The 14,967-nt window shown below is 41.9% G+C and overlaps 1 protein-coding gene across 1 annotated transcript in view; it reads left to right on the top strand.

Annotated features, from left to right (window-relative positions):
- Positions 1–12,055, top strand: part of LOC111872129 (tigger transposable element-derived protein 4-like) — a 24,473-nt gene extending 12,418 nt beyond the window's left edge. Inside the window, exon 2 of the mRNA XM_023865714.1 lies at positions 11,982–12,055. Coding sequence (XP_023721482.1) covers positions 11,982–12,055 — 74 coding nt within the window. The remainder of the gene's footprint in view (positions 1–11,981) is intronic.
- Positions 12,056–14,967: the final 2,912 nt, after the last annotated feature.

Below are 14,967 nucleotides of genomic sequence, written 5' to 3'. Positions count from 1 at the left end.
GGGGAGGTGATGGTTCAACACTCGAGTTTCCCATACAGAGATCGCTGTCATCTGTCACTGTCAGCACAGACTGGAGTTCACTGCGTGGGCTCCAGCTGAGGCAGATAGCGGCTCTGTATGAGGTCGGCGAAGAGTCTGTGTTGTCCACTTACGGCACGTTTTAGATTTGTGTATGATTACGGTAGGTATTGCTTTAACCCTGAGGATGGAGTCAGTATATTCCTTTGATATGTTGGTAACTACCTACTATGCATCATATCGTAGCGTGTAGAATCGTTGCAACGGCTCAGCAGACACGTCACCGCGGCAACGGATACGCATGCAAAAATAGATATAGTGTTGGGAACGGTGTTTTCTACTCAGTCCGTGCATAAGGACAGTTGAAGCAAGAAGAGACATTCCAGTGTGGAGGTGGGGTCAAATACCTCCACCGTAGCCCTGCGAGTCGTAAGAGGCGAAGGAAATGGAAGTCTAGAGTCTGAGACAGTAAAATATGGTCACGAGTTCAACAGGACTCGGACCCGAGAATGACTGCACTGGCGAGGACCAGCAGCAGTTGTAAACGACAAACCCTTCCTCTCGTCAGAGAGAGAGCGCCCCACATCAACAAACCTGCAGCTGTCTGACAGTAATAAAAATCTGGTCGTGAGGCCCAGATGGGTGTTTTATTCTAAGACAGACTGGCCGACCTACCGTCGGTCGTAATAAGACTCAGTCTTAAGAAGAGGAGCCGCCGTTCAGAGAGGACTCGAGCCCGGTAGCAGAAGAATAGCCATTGTCGGAGCTGTTACCAGGAAACGTCTGCTAACAGACTGAGAACAGCTGTATGTGTTCTGTAATGATTTGTGAAGTGTGTAAATTAGCAATGGCGCCATAATTAAGTGTAATTATGAGTCGTGTGTTAAAGTGGTCAATACATCCAATATCAATTCTAAAACCCTGTCTATAGTCACTCATACACGTGACAGTACTATTAGTATCCATAAGACCATAATGTGTCATGTAGCAGGAATGGAAGTGACGAGGAATGCGTGTAGGATTTTGGTGGAGAAAGCCAGAAGGAAAGAGACCACAGGGAAGACCACAGCTTAGGTGGGTGGACAATATTAGAATGGATCTTAGAGATATAGGATGGGATGGTATGGATTGGATAGATCTGGCTCTGGATAGGGACCAGTGGAGGGTTCTTGTGAATACGATAATCAACCTTCGGGTTCCATAAAATGCTGGGAAATTCTTGAGTAGCTGCAGAATTGGCGGCTCCTCCAGAAGGGCTCAGCTCCATGAGTAAGTAAGTAAGTAAGTAAGTAAGTAAGTAAGTAAGTAAGACCATAATGTAAAGATATGGAACCAAGAAACTTTCATAAAGGAACGGGTAGAGTTGTCCCTGTGTTTAATTAACTAAGCACTATGTCATGAAGACGTATGGAGGAGTGGAGGTATAGCTTCACAATTCTTGACCTCGGCACTAGATGGATAGGAGTGGTCAGCTTCACGCCACGGCTGCTTTAACCCCAGGGTTACCCACTTCATAGGAGGCTGGGTGAGCCCAGGAGCCGGACTGGACCTTGTGGAAAAGAGAAAATTGTGGACCTCGCTGTGATAGCGCTAACAATCCAGACTTTGGGAGATACCGGCTGGAAGAGAAGATTATGCATCTCTGCTTCTCGTCGCTTTACTCAGCCCCTTAATTATGAAAGGATCGCTTCCTTCCAGATCTTCTCTAGTACGTCATTCATTTATCCATCCACTCGATGATCTAGCGTCGTTAAATAACTACAAAGTAAATTAAAGCTTGTATGCATCTAATGGGGCATAAACAAATGTATTTTAATGAGAGATTTTGGGTTCTCATGGCAATAACCGTGAAAATTGCTGTCCTTTTGCAATATAACTCCATGTAGTCTGGTAGGTCTCTGCCTCGTTCTTAAGGGTATGAGAGACCTGCCCTGAACATGGAGGCATTATGTTCCTCCGAAATATTGTTAATGGCCTACCAGACTATACAATATCACATCCCAGAAGACAGTGGCGCAGTGTAGATATAGAGTTAACTTCATCATATTCACCGCCGTGAAAACCTCTCCTATAAAGAATAAACAGGATATATTTCCCGTTCGGCCCAGTATTTACACCTCATGGTAGTTAAATGAAAACTGCAGGTAGACTGCAGACAGGTCTAGCTTCAGCCTTCAAAATGCTAAGGAATCTAGTATTTACTCTTTATAGGAGATGAAATGATGAGATGAGAGAGACAAGACAAAAAACAGACCTGCGACACGGGAAACGAATTTTCTACGACGTGAGCTCTGTTATATTCCTCTCGATTAGAAACACACAATGTTATATTTTAGCGTCCTGCTACACTGATTCATGTCCATGGTTTATACTGACCGTCTCACAGTGTATACACTTTTTCACCTTATTCTTCACTTCCACACTACATGTTTCAGCACTAATGTGACACCTTCAGGTGTCTTTATGCACGTTAAACTATTGTACTGCATGCCATTATGTCTTCATTCTAAAATGACTAAAATCTGTATTCGTCATATAGGACGATGAATTCTAAATAATAAAACTTTTCAGGATTCTTTCTACGTCACACTCAAACATGCGAACTACGCCAATCCTCTTTTATGTGAGCATTCTTCCTACATACTTGTATATTTGTGTATCGTGTACAACGCATGCAGTAACAATAGCAAAACACAACACAGAACACGATACACAAATAAATGTAGGAAGAATGCTCACATAAAAGAGGATTGGCGTAATTCGCGTGTTTAAGTGTGACGTGGGAAGAATCCTGAAAAGTTTTATTATTTAGAATTCATCGTCCTATATGACGAATACAGATTTTAGTCATTTTAGAATGAAGACATTATGGCATGCAGTACAATAGTTTAACGTGCATAAAGACACCTGAGGATGGCACGTTAGTGCTGAAATATATAGTGTGGAAATGAAGAATAAGGTGAAAAAGTATATACACTGTAAGATGGTCAGCATAAACCCTGGACATAGAAACACACAGATAAAACTTTCAGGAACCTAACATCGAATCTTCTCTGGCAAAGCCGAACCACTTTTCCCTTTACATATCAATAGAATAAAATAACACATTTCCCAGAATAATCATAAATTCAGATTAAATATAGATAGGACGAAGGCATAGAAGGTAGCTCAGTCAGTAGTCTATAGTTACAGGAGTACGGATGGAGTGACCCAGGAATCAGAGTTCGATAATCCGGCACAGGCAGAGACATTCTCTGTTCTGCGATCAACGAGTACTCGGGCTCTATCATCGAAGTAAAGATACTAGAGCGTAAAGCCGAAGTTAGGAATGCATGTAGCTGTACCTCACTTCTCTATACTCCTTCATAGCATATGCCTAATTAAGTAAATGGAAAGCTTTACCTTTATTTCGAAAAGGCACCGAATGACTTGGGGGCACGTGGTAGCGTAGTTAGTTGAGGCACTATGCTACAAGCCGGAGGGTCGCAGTTTCAGGTCCCGATGAGGTTGATATTTTCAACTGACCTGATCCTTCAAGCCGCAGTATGGCCCTGGGGTTGACTCAGCCTCTAACAGAAATGAGTACCAGGAATCCTGGGGAGTAAAGGGCAGCCGGCGCGTAAGGCTGACAGTCTTACAGCCATCTGTGAGTCGATTGTCTACAAAACTTAGGAGCTTCGACGTCTCACAACCCTATGGGCCTTCACGGCCTGTCACAGGAATAATGACTTAAACTGAAACCTGTAATGAAGTCAAAGGATGACATCATCCTGATCACGTGAAACACATGGTTTCATTTATACAATAAAAATGTGTTTAACGACCCTGTGTTACATCTGCAATAAATGAAACTAGCAATATGCACTACCGCACACAAGTCGTCAAGTGGCGCCTCGATTGGTGTTCCTGCGAAGTAACTGCATCTGATGAGGAGAGAATGTTGCGTTAGTTCATATAGAATGAAAAACTCACAGAGTATAGAATTAAATATAAAAATATTCGACTCGAGAGATCCATGATTTATAGCCACTAAAATTTTAATAGTAATCTGTGAAAGTAAATAACATATAACAGAAACATCTATTTCGAACGTCAGTACGAGAAATTTGTGCCTATATTGACCACACTTCACATTGTTATTTCTAACTATAAGTGTCTCAACTATAAGTGTTCTGCAGACAGCGAAGATGCCGATCCAACAACTGTAGCACTTTCATCAATTAACAACACGGATAATCAATGTTTCTACCTGCATTCTTCGTTATCAATTACAGGCCGTGTTGTTGCACGTGTTGATATCTAGCTGGGGAAGAAATCTCTAGATTTATTTCTTCAAATCAAATTTCTAAATTCTGTTTCTTATACTTTTTGTATTAGGCTCCCTGGCCTGTTTCCGCACCAGAATTAATCTTGGACTCCCTGGACGGGTGATCAGCCTTTTCGCAAGGGCGCTACCTGCACAAGACAGAACATACATACTCTCATGCCTTACACGGCGCGGCCATTGTGATTGGCAAACGTCTAAATTAACCAAAATAAATGGCCAGAAAAATTAGTCTAACTTGCCCACAAATAACGGATAGAAATCTTAAACTTAAATCACAAGGCGCGTCCACATTACTCGTGCTCGTGCTCGTGTGACTCGCTATTCTCGCGAGTAATGTGGACAATATGACAAGACACGAGACAAGCAAATTTTAAATTTTTAATGTAATAACTATAGCCAATAAATTAAAATACTACTACAGCCTATACACACTACGAGTAAATATACGGATCCTCACGCGCCGAAGCCTGGCCAGCAACTGAGGTAGTGTGGACGAAGATTTACGAACACATGTAAAAGCCAGACGAGTCTCCCGACGAGCAAAAGCCTGGCGAGCACGAGCACGAGTAATGTGGACGCGCCTACAGAGTCATCGTCCATGAACTGAACCCAAAATTATTGTAGCAGACAACCTACAAATTCACATGAAGCTGAAATGTCATCAGCATATTTTATTTTGACTAAATTTCTAGGAATCTCGTGACTCTTCTGCAACTTATTTTTGTATTGAACTGTTAAGGCAATAAATCTCGAGGCATCATTTGTAGAACATCTTGTCCCACACATTATTCAGAACAGTTTAAAAGTTTTCCGTGGATCTCTGGAGTTAGTTACTTAAGAAAGCGACCTCTAACAGCATTATTATAAGACTCTGTCCTTCAAGGCGCTGTTGTTCTATTGACACACGCTTGTAACGACTGCGGAGAGGAAGGAAGACACGGTGGCTTTGCTGCTGCTTGTAGTACACGTCATAGAGTAGTTCACATTTCGTCCACGGGTCATCATATGTTGGCTGACTTGTACGTGCAACTGGGCTGTTCAATATAACCACATAAATTTCTCTCGGGTGCTTATTTTTATCATAACAAAGTTCTCATCAACGAATGATGTGATTCATTACATGACATCCGAGACAAGACCAAGAGACCCCATAATTCAAATGTTGACAAGTGAGCTGACTTATAAAGTAAGTAAAGCTATCCCTGTAACAGGCCGTAAGTCCCATAGGGTTGTGAGACGTTGAGGGTCCCACATTATCTAGACAGTCGGCTCAAAGATGGCGGTAAGGTTGTCAGCCTTACGCGCCGGCCGCGCTTTACTCCCCAGGAAAATTATTTAATTAATTCCTGGTACTCATTTCTGTTAGAGGCTGAGTCAACACCAGGGCTGCCGCGTTCCCCCAATAATATAATTATTTGTAGTTACGAGTGTGAATATTCAATAAATCAATTACCAACCCAAACCCCGTCTAAAGTAACTCAATCGCGTGAAAATGTGAAGCCTGAAGGAAATATGCTGTACCGGTGTTTTACTGCATGTGATCCAGTTCATTTTAATGTTAAAGTTGGAACGGATGCATTATAGTGACATTTCGATCAAACATTGATATGACTACATAAAGGCGAAATTTTGATGTTACAATTTGGAAGTCTGCATGCGAGTCATACAGTCAAACGTGGAGTTTGGTTTCCAACTCATTATTTTGCTCTAGTACCAAAGAAAACCACGGTAAAACTTGATCGAGCTGGCCGGTTGCAATGGCCTTCCGGATGCAAACTGATTTCGAGCCGGCAGTCCGGCATGAAATACGCGAGCCCTAACGTCAGTCCCCATCTGTGTTGCTGCTTTGCTGGGAAAACTTCCAGAGCTGTGTTCATTTGCATACCTTGCATGAGCTATATCTCTACTGCCTTAACTCGAGGCTAATAGAGAAAAGTAGGCAAACGGGACACATCAGCTGTTGGTCTGTGCTGATTATGTGAATCTGCTGGGAGATAACATAGGTACCACAAAGGAAACTATACAAACTTTAATTGACGAGAGTAAGGAGGTTTATATAGAAGTAAACACAGAGAAAACTAAGTATATGTTGCTGTCTCGTTACCAGAATGCAGGGCAAGACCATGATATAAAGATAGGAAACATATGTTTAGAAAATGTGGCACAATTCAGATATTTGGGAACAACTATAACAGATCAAAACCTGATTCAGGAGGAAATTAAGAGGAGATTGAACTCGGGTAATGCTTGCTACCATTCAGTCCAGAACCTTTTGTCTTCTCGTCTGATGTCCAAAAACATAAAAATTAGAATATACAGAACGATAATTTTTCCTGTGGTTCTGTATAGGTGTGAAACTTGGTCTCTGACATTAAGGGAGGAACATAGACTGAGGGTGTTTGAGAACAGGGTGTTGAGGAGATTATTTGTATCGAAGAAAGATTAAGTGACAGGAGGTTGGAGAAAACTGCATGATGAGGAGCTTCAGAGCTTGTACTCTTCTCCAAGTATAATTAGAATGATCAAGTCAAGGAGGATAAAGTGCGGAGGGCATGTAGCATGAATGGGGGGAGAAGATGAATGCACGTAGGACATTGATGGGAAAGCCAGAAGGAGAGAGACCACTAGGAAGACCGAGACGTAGGTGGGCGGATAATATTAAAATAGAACTTAGACAGGATGGTTTGGAAGGGACTGGATCGATCTGACTCAGGACAGGGACCAGTGAACAGTCTTGTGAACACGGTAATGAACTTTCGGGTTCCACAAAATACTCGGAAGTTCTTGAGTAACTGCACAAATGGCGGTTTCCCAAGAAGGCGTCAGCTCCATGAGTGACTGAGGCGCATGGAGTCAGTATTGTGTCCACGTTGGTTCATGTACGAGTCATTCAGTCAATCCACAATCCTGCGGTCCTTCCTTGCCATCATCTGTTTTTCTTTGTACCCTCATTTATCCACGTTATCCTTCAACACTCTGCGTCTCCAAGCCTGTTCTTGTTCTTCTAACAGAAGACTAGTCACAACAAACAGCTCGTGCTGTGCTTCTTTTAACTAGATTTTTCGGGCGAATAGGTGGGAACACCCGTCTTCTTGAAGAAAGCAGTCTTATGGGATGTGAAGCCGTGTAGATGTGGTGTTAACCGACGTTTCGGAGGAACACATCGCCTCCATCTTCAGGGTAGAAGGAAAATAAGAAATCCGAAAGCGAAGGGAAAGTGAGAACAGATGCAAGCAGTGTTATCACTGTCTCTTCGCTTGAAGATTACTTATTTTTCCTTCTACCCTTAAGATGGAGGCGATCTGTTCCTCCGAAACGTCGGTTAACTCCACATCTACACGGTGCCACATCCCAGAAGACTGCTTTCTTCATAGTCATCGCCGTGAAAACCTAAAATCTTACAACCGTCTTCCTATTTGTATTTTTTAATTAGGGAGGTTAACTGTCGGTATGTAACATGTAATTGCGGCTTTTGGGCTCTAGGTTCTACACGTGTTGAAGTTGTTCCAGTGTTTCGGCGTAGGCGTTAAATTCCAGTAACATTTTTCACTCAGAGTAACGAAGAAGACTTCGATGCAAGGCGAAACGATTGAAATAAAGGGGCTGCTAAAATCCGAAAGCCGAAATTACCCTTTAGTTCTGTAACTATTAATGAAAGACAGTAATGCCTGTGCAACATATATCTGTTAACAATTTTAAGAAGTAATAAAGCTCAGATTAAGAAATTTGAGTTTATTGATGTGATTAAAAAAGGAAGGGGCGCTGGGAATGTGGATTTGAATCCAATCTTGAAATCTACCGCAATACTTGCAAACAGCCTAACAGCCGTGGCCACAGTACGTATTGGTCAGAGCTAGAGTCAGAGTTACTTCACGACTGGCGGTTTACTGCCAATCAGTTCGTCTTTGCGACAAGCCCCTTGAGGCCACCACCAGTAATTTTATATTCCAGTGAACATTTGCGGTTATAATCCTTACAGTCCTCTCTGATAGGAAGATATTTCTATCGTTTACAATTGCTCCTGGCCCTCGCCAGCTCAGTCATTCTCAGGTTCTAGTCCCGCGGGACTAATGACTACATTTTACTATGTCGGATTTGAGACTCCCCGAAACTGGTGGGTCATGTCCCCGTATTTATAGCCCCCAGGAACAGGGTGGCCCTGTTATCACTCAAGGCACTGGGTTCTCTTTTCGTCGCCTCCTACACTAAGCAGGGCTACGATGGAGGTATTCCATCGGGCCCACACACGGGGTGACAGTACTGTCTGTTTTGAAAATGTGCCTAATATACGTACACCGGGGTAGACCGAAGAGAGAACACTTAGTGCAACACCCAAAAGACAGGAGACTACAATTGCTAGGCAAAGGCCTTTTTATTATTGGGTATGCGTAGGTAAGTCCAAATGTTTTTTAGCTTACTTTCCCCAATAAAGAAATAGGCTTATGAGGTCACCTTGATCTGTGTCTTTGTATCTATCCCCTTCGTTACCAGGCAACAGCTCGATAAACACGTTGCTGCTGCAAAGAACACACATGCAACAATATAAGAATTGTTGGACACGGTGTTTTCTATGCTTTACATGTCGTAGCAAAGGGAAGTAGGAGATTAGTTTTTCCCAGAATATCTTTCTTTTTTAATATGGAAAGTAAACTAGTAATATTGTGATATGACGCATGAAAGGCTGAATAGTGAAGCCAGAGAAGTGTTGCGGAGACGACTATTGCTAAGCGACGGCTTATCATAACACGTTTTCTCGGCAACGAATATGCACACAACAGTAGAGGACTTGTCGATGGTGATGCCTTCTCTTTAGTCCACCTTCAAGCTGTGTAAATGAAACAGACTGAAAAAACACGTGACAACTGGTAAAAGAAGTGGAATTATTTCCTGTCAAAGTAATGTAACAACATGTAATTACAAATTAGTGTAATAAGTTATTGCATATGCAGTAATGAAAAAAGACAAACAATTAAATATAGCGATTTACATTTCAGGGGAGCAAAACTTACTGTGCTGAGCTTTACATAATGGAAATAATTACTTATATATGATGTCGGCTTTACTGAAGTCCCCATCGAACCTTGTCCCGATGGCCAAACAGTCCATTTCATCACGAACTATATTTGGTAACTTTTCTTTTGGCAGATTGGGCCTATTCCATCACCTCCCATAACTGACCTGTAGGGCTGCTCCCCCACTGCCTGCGTAACCTACTTACTCCCCGACTGATGTAATTGCCTATGAACAGAACCCTGCCCACTCTTCTTTCAGCAAGAGTTTTATGCGTGGGTTTATAAAAAGCGGTAGTAACCTTGACCGGCCCAAACAATCGTCCCCAAGTGTAACCCTCTAAAGATACAATTTCATGTAGCTTATCATTCAAACTTCGGGCTACTAGGTGGTCTCTAATGATATTTCCTATACTGCATCTACTAACAGGAGCCGATCGCAGCGGCCGCGCCGTCCAAGGCATGAACAGTCCCTGTCCGCCCGAACGCCGGGACTGCGTGCCCGAACCCCACCCAAGGCACGAACTTCCCTGTGCACCCACCATGTGTGCGCAGGCAGGAGCCCCACGACGGGCCAAGGAGTCGCACCGACCGCGTAGAGAATCGGGAACTAAAGAAAAGAGACTAAGGTCCAACGAAGGCCTGTAGAGCCATAGATAGATAGATAGATAGATAGATAGATAGATAGATAGATAGATAGATAGATGGTTAGTTATAGATATACAGATAGATAAGCGGCCTCCGTAGTCTAGGGGTAACGTTCCCACCTCATGACTCAAGGTACGCAGGTTCAAACCCGGCGGAGGTCGTGGAATTTTTAAGGGCGGAAAAAATTCAGGGAACAAGTCCTCCGGGAGTCGTAGATTTACGGCACGTAATAGATCCTCATGTCTCTAGGAGACCTCTGAGCAAAATTAGGAAACAAGTTTCCCGCCCAAGTAGTTCCCAATGTTTCTGGTAGATGGGGGAACTATCAGGTACCGAGGGCCGACCTCGTTAGCTGAACGGGGCTGAAGCACACACCAGTACCGGTAGAGTATGGTGACAGTATGAATTAAAGGGGGACGCACAATGGACCAATAGCTGGTCTAAGTGCATGGGGAAACCCACCCCCTCTAATAATAATAATAATAATAATAATAATAGATTGATAGATAGATAGCTCGATAGATTGATTGATTGATTGATAGGAACGAGGACTCATCATCATCTGTCAGTGACTGAACACTTATCAGTAGAAAGATTCTGGATACTTTCGGTATAGATACACCGATGGGAGATTCAAACATACTGAAACACAGAACGTCTCTTCTGTAACATTGCTTACGTAATGTATATGGCGTACCTTGATCAGTAGAGTGGATGCATTTTAACAAAACTGCTGGCACGCTATACTGTCGAATTCGGGTTATCCAGCTGGTTCATAGCTTATTTTGCGATTTTTTCTACTGCAGAAGGGCGTTAATTATGTTGAGAAGATGAGCGCGAATGAGTAGTAGACAGGATTTTATATGAGTCTATTATGGCTTATTTGAATGTACCGTTGTAGCTTTCGTCTCTCTTTATAGCCTGGTCGATATCTCGAATACAAATTTAAATTTTTACAGCTGCATCAGCCAGGAATGTTCAACCTATAGTCCGTCTGTCATCTGTTATTTTTTTCCCGCCATCCTTTAATGGCCTGCAAAATTTGGTTCTTGTTGTATTCAGAAAATGAAATAGTCATGTGTTCCTTGTTTGGGAACTTTGTATGTATCCTCGGGTTTTTGCTGTTGCTTTGTGGATTTTAAATTCAGGTTACGGCTTCAAGATTTAGAAAACGCGAGACTTTTGCATACTAGCATCTCCCCTTGATGTAAATTTTGAGACCGTTCGAGAGAGTATAAGTGGAGGTCATGTGTTTGTAGAAATTAAGCTAAAATTCTGTAGTAATCCCTGCTGAAAACATACTGACTTCACTTCCCTGAGGGCAGTTTCCTTAAGACTTGCAGACACGTCGTTGCAGTTACGTCATGGTTCTGAAATACATGCATTCATGAGCCAATGTTTTCGAAAGTGAGATATTCGAAATCACAGTCAAGTAACATGCTTACAGACGAACATACCAAAGCGAATTACATGTTGCTTCCTCTAAGATCGAATTTGAAATTTGCAGTGTGATTGTACTTATGATCAATAGTTTCGAACACATTTTAATAATGAGATTAATTATTTTTTTTGTAAATTATTTAAACAACAAAAAATGTGGGAGCCTCGACATCTCACAATGCTATGAGTCTTCATGGCCAGTTACAAGGATACAATTTTACCTTTTTTTACTTCGGAATGTTCTAGGTTATATGAAGTTATCATGCCCTAAAACACAAAGTTGGATAAACAGTGCAACGGGGAGCTGCAATATAATATTATGAACTGTAGTCTGGAAGTGAATTTTTAGAGAAAAAGAAACAAATTCTATATTTAATACAATCTTTGCATAAGTCTGTCGTTTTCAGAGATAAATAAACAAATGCCACGCTTCGCGTACATTTCCAAACTTAAATCAGTAGCGATTACAATAAAGCAGGCCGAAAGATACCTTTATTGAGTTCAAATTTAACTGAAATCAGACTTCTTTTGTTTTTCAGATACATTCTCAGTGCTCTTCTGCGGCACCTTCACACCTCAGGTTGGTCTGAGAAGTAACTCTGTACATTTGTAATCTGGGGGTGCTCCGTTCAAATTTCAGCCGAGACAACAAGTCGTTTTTCGTGGTGTTCTTCAGTACTTCCAAGGAATATGCTGGGAAAGTACCTCGAAAAGGCTACGATCACTTCTTTCCAAATTCTTTTCCAATTCGTCATCGATGAATCATCCTACAGCAGGAGACTGTATTGTCTCGATACTGAAAATAATAATAACACAAAAAGCTAAAAAAAGATGACTTTGGAGCATACATTAAAAAATTTATATATACTTTTGTGTAGTGTGTGAAAAAAAAGTGATCATTGAATCCTTCACTCACTCATGGAGATGAGCCCTTCTTGAGAAGCCGCCAATTGTTGAGCTACTCAACAATTTCCCGGCATTTTATGGAACTTGAAGGTTATTTGCCGTGTTCACAAGAGCCCTCCACTGCTCCATATCCTGAGCCAGATCAATCGAATCCATCCCATTCCATACTATCTCTCTAAGAACCCTCTGTATTGATACTAAAGTTTTCTTGTGTCATCACATAACAAGGTTTGATTATTTATTTTATTGAAACATTTGACACGAACCTTGAAACCATAAGTCAGTCAGTTTATTATATTAATTCCAATACGTTTTCTTACTCTTTTGACTGTCACCAGGTATGCCTGAATGAAAAACAATAAAATATATTATGTTAATGCTGAATTATATAATGAAAATGGATCGGACTCCTTTTTAAAGTATGTTTTTCTCTTTGTGTTTTCGTTGTTAGAAGAATAAAATATAGATATTCGCGTTACAGCTCAGCATTTCTCATAGCACATTTAAGTAGTACTGATGTTGCTTGCATGACTTGCAATAATTATTACTAATTATTATTATTATTATTGACTGGGGGAACGCGGTAGTTGAGTTGGTCAAGGCATTATGCAGCACCACAAGGTCGCAGGTTCCATTCCCGATGAGGTTATTGGATTTTTTTCAATTTACCTAATTCTTCCAGCCGCATTATGGGGTCGACTCAGCCGTTAACAGAAATGAGTACAAGGGGATAAAGGGCTTCAGGCACCCATCGCCATTTGTGAGTCGATTTTCTAGAAAATGTGGAAGTCTCGACGTCTCACAATCCCATGGGCCTCCATGGCCTGTTACAGGGACAGCTTTACCTTTCATTCTCTCTATTATTAATTGTCTTTTCACTAAATCTGGCCATAGCTCAAGCGATTAGTCGCTGGCTTCCCACCGCGGCAGCCCGTGTTCGATTCCGTGTCTGGTCAAGTGGGATTTGTGATGGACAAAGGGGCGCTGGGGCGGGTTTTCTCCGAGTACTTCGGTTTCCCCTGCCAATCTTCATTCCACCAAATTCTCCATCATCATAATCACTCGGGGCAGGCTACAATAGGCCAATCAGTGGCCGCCGTGCCGAGTGGACCCAGTTGGACTCCACCCCCCACTAAGCGAAAAAAATTCTGGACATTTATTTTTGACTTCTCGCCAAAATGGAGAAGCATGACTTCTCAGCGAACAGTTACGTTTAAATTTAATGTTTGTTTATTATAAGGGAAGAATTTAGTGCACTCATCTGACATTCCTTGCATCTAACGCGTCTGCTAAGTGTACGCCCTATATGTTTAGAGTCTTGTTGTATATGAGGAGACAGACTGCAACAACCCAATCATGATATGAAACTGTTATGTGTGTCTGTGGGTCGCCAATGATGTCGGAAGTTGCTGACGAAATGTTGGCGACCACGTGCCATTTCTATAAGTCGAATAATGTCGTCACAGAATAAAGGAGACACAAGCTGTACGTTACGTTGCAGAAATACAAACTGGTTCAGTATTCGCCAGTTCTGTTGCGGAAAAAAGAAAAGAATGAAACGGTTAACACAAAGTCCCTTGGGGCGTAATGGAATAAAAACCAGGGACGAATGATTCCTCTCAAATAGACAATGCGATCCCCTACAATGGTTTATCTAAAAAAAAAAGGGGTGGCAAGAAAAATTGTCGCCGGGTGTCTAGCAAGGGGTGAATTCTGGGAGGGTGGGGAATATCCATTTTGGAATTTAATACTTAGGGCAGGTGTGACATCAAGTCTACTTATAAAAAAATTTGGAAGTGAAAGGGCGCTGGGCTGATGCAACCCATTTTATATGTCTGATTGGAATCTTTGTTGTACCGTTGTGTAAGGGCAGAGCAGTGCAGGCTCCCACCTGGGATGTACCAATCGGTTCGCTTGTTTTAGACGTTAAAAAAGGAAGCGAAACGAATTCGGGTAGCTTAGAAAACGTGCTCCAAACGGATCTTGCATCTGGTACCCTTTCTGGTGGTGAAGAAACTGAATGGGAGAGGAAATAAGCGATGGGGTGAATAGGGTTGGGTTTTTAGAGGTACTGTATACACGAGGGGTGAGAGGGATGTAGAGCATAACTAGGGGATGTAGTATCTCTCTTTTTTTGCAGTCTGTGTGTTGGGGGGATGAAGTCTGTTGTAAGAAGCAACAAAAAGTTTTTCTTCGTCTCTTAGAACATTAAAAAAATCGTACTCAGCTTTTAAAGATTTTGAAAATTGTAAAATAATACTATAACATGTAGAGCCATTGCTATGCAATGAACGAGAAATGGGAGAATATACGAGTCCGTTTCTGGGCAACGGCTCGGTAATCATGTTCCCGTTGCTAAGCAGCTGCAACAGTTGAACTACAATAATGGATTCATGCTGTTTTCTATGTAGTCCGTGGCAAGGATTTATCATGAAGACAATTGGGCGACCCAACATAGTTCAGTTAGGCTGAGTGGAGATGACGATATAATTACATGGAGTTAAGAGATGTGGAGTGTTAACAAGCGGTTAACGGCGTATCCACAGAAGCTGAGGAATCTCCATTGTTAGATTCGTTAGTAGGAAACGTCTAATGAACGCAGACTGAGAGGACTTAAAA

The sequence above is a fragment of the Cryptotermes secundus genome, unplaced genomic scaffold, assembly GCF_002891405.2.
Source record: "Cryptotermes secundus unplaced genomic scaffold, Csec_1.0 scaffold470, whole genome shotgun sequence".
In the NCBI taxonomy this organism is placed as follows: Eukaryota; Metazoa; Arthropoda; class Insecta; order Blattodea; family Kalotermitidae; genus Cryptotermes; species Cryptotermes secundus.
The sequence above is the reverse complement of the archived record's forward strand: the minus strand, read 5'-3'. Positions and strand labels throughout refer to the sequence as shown.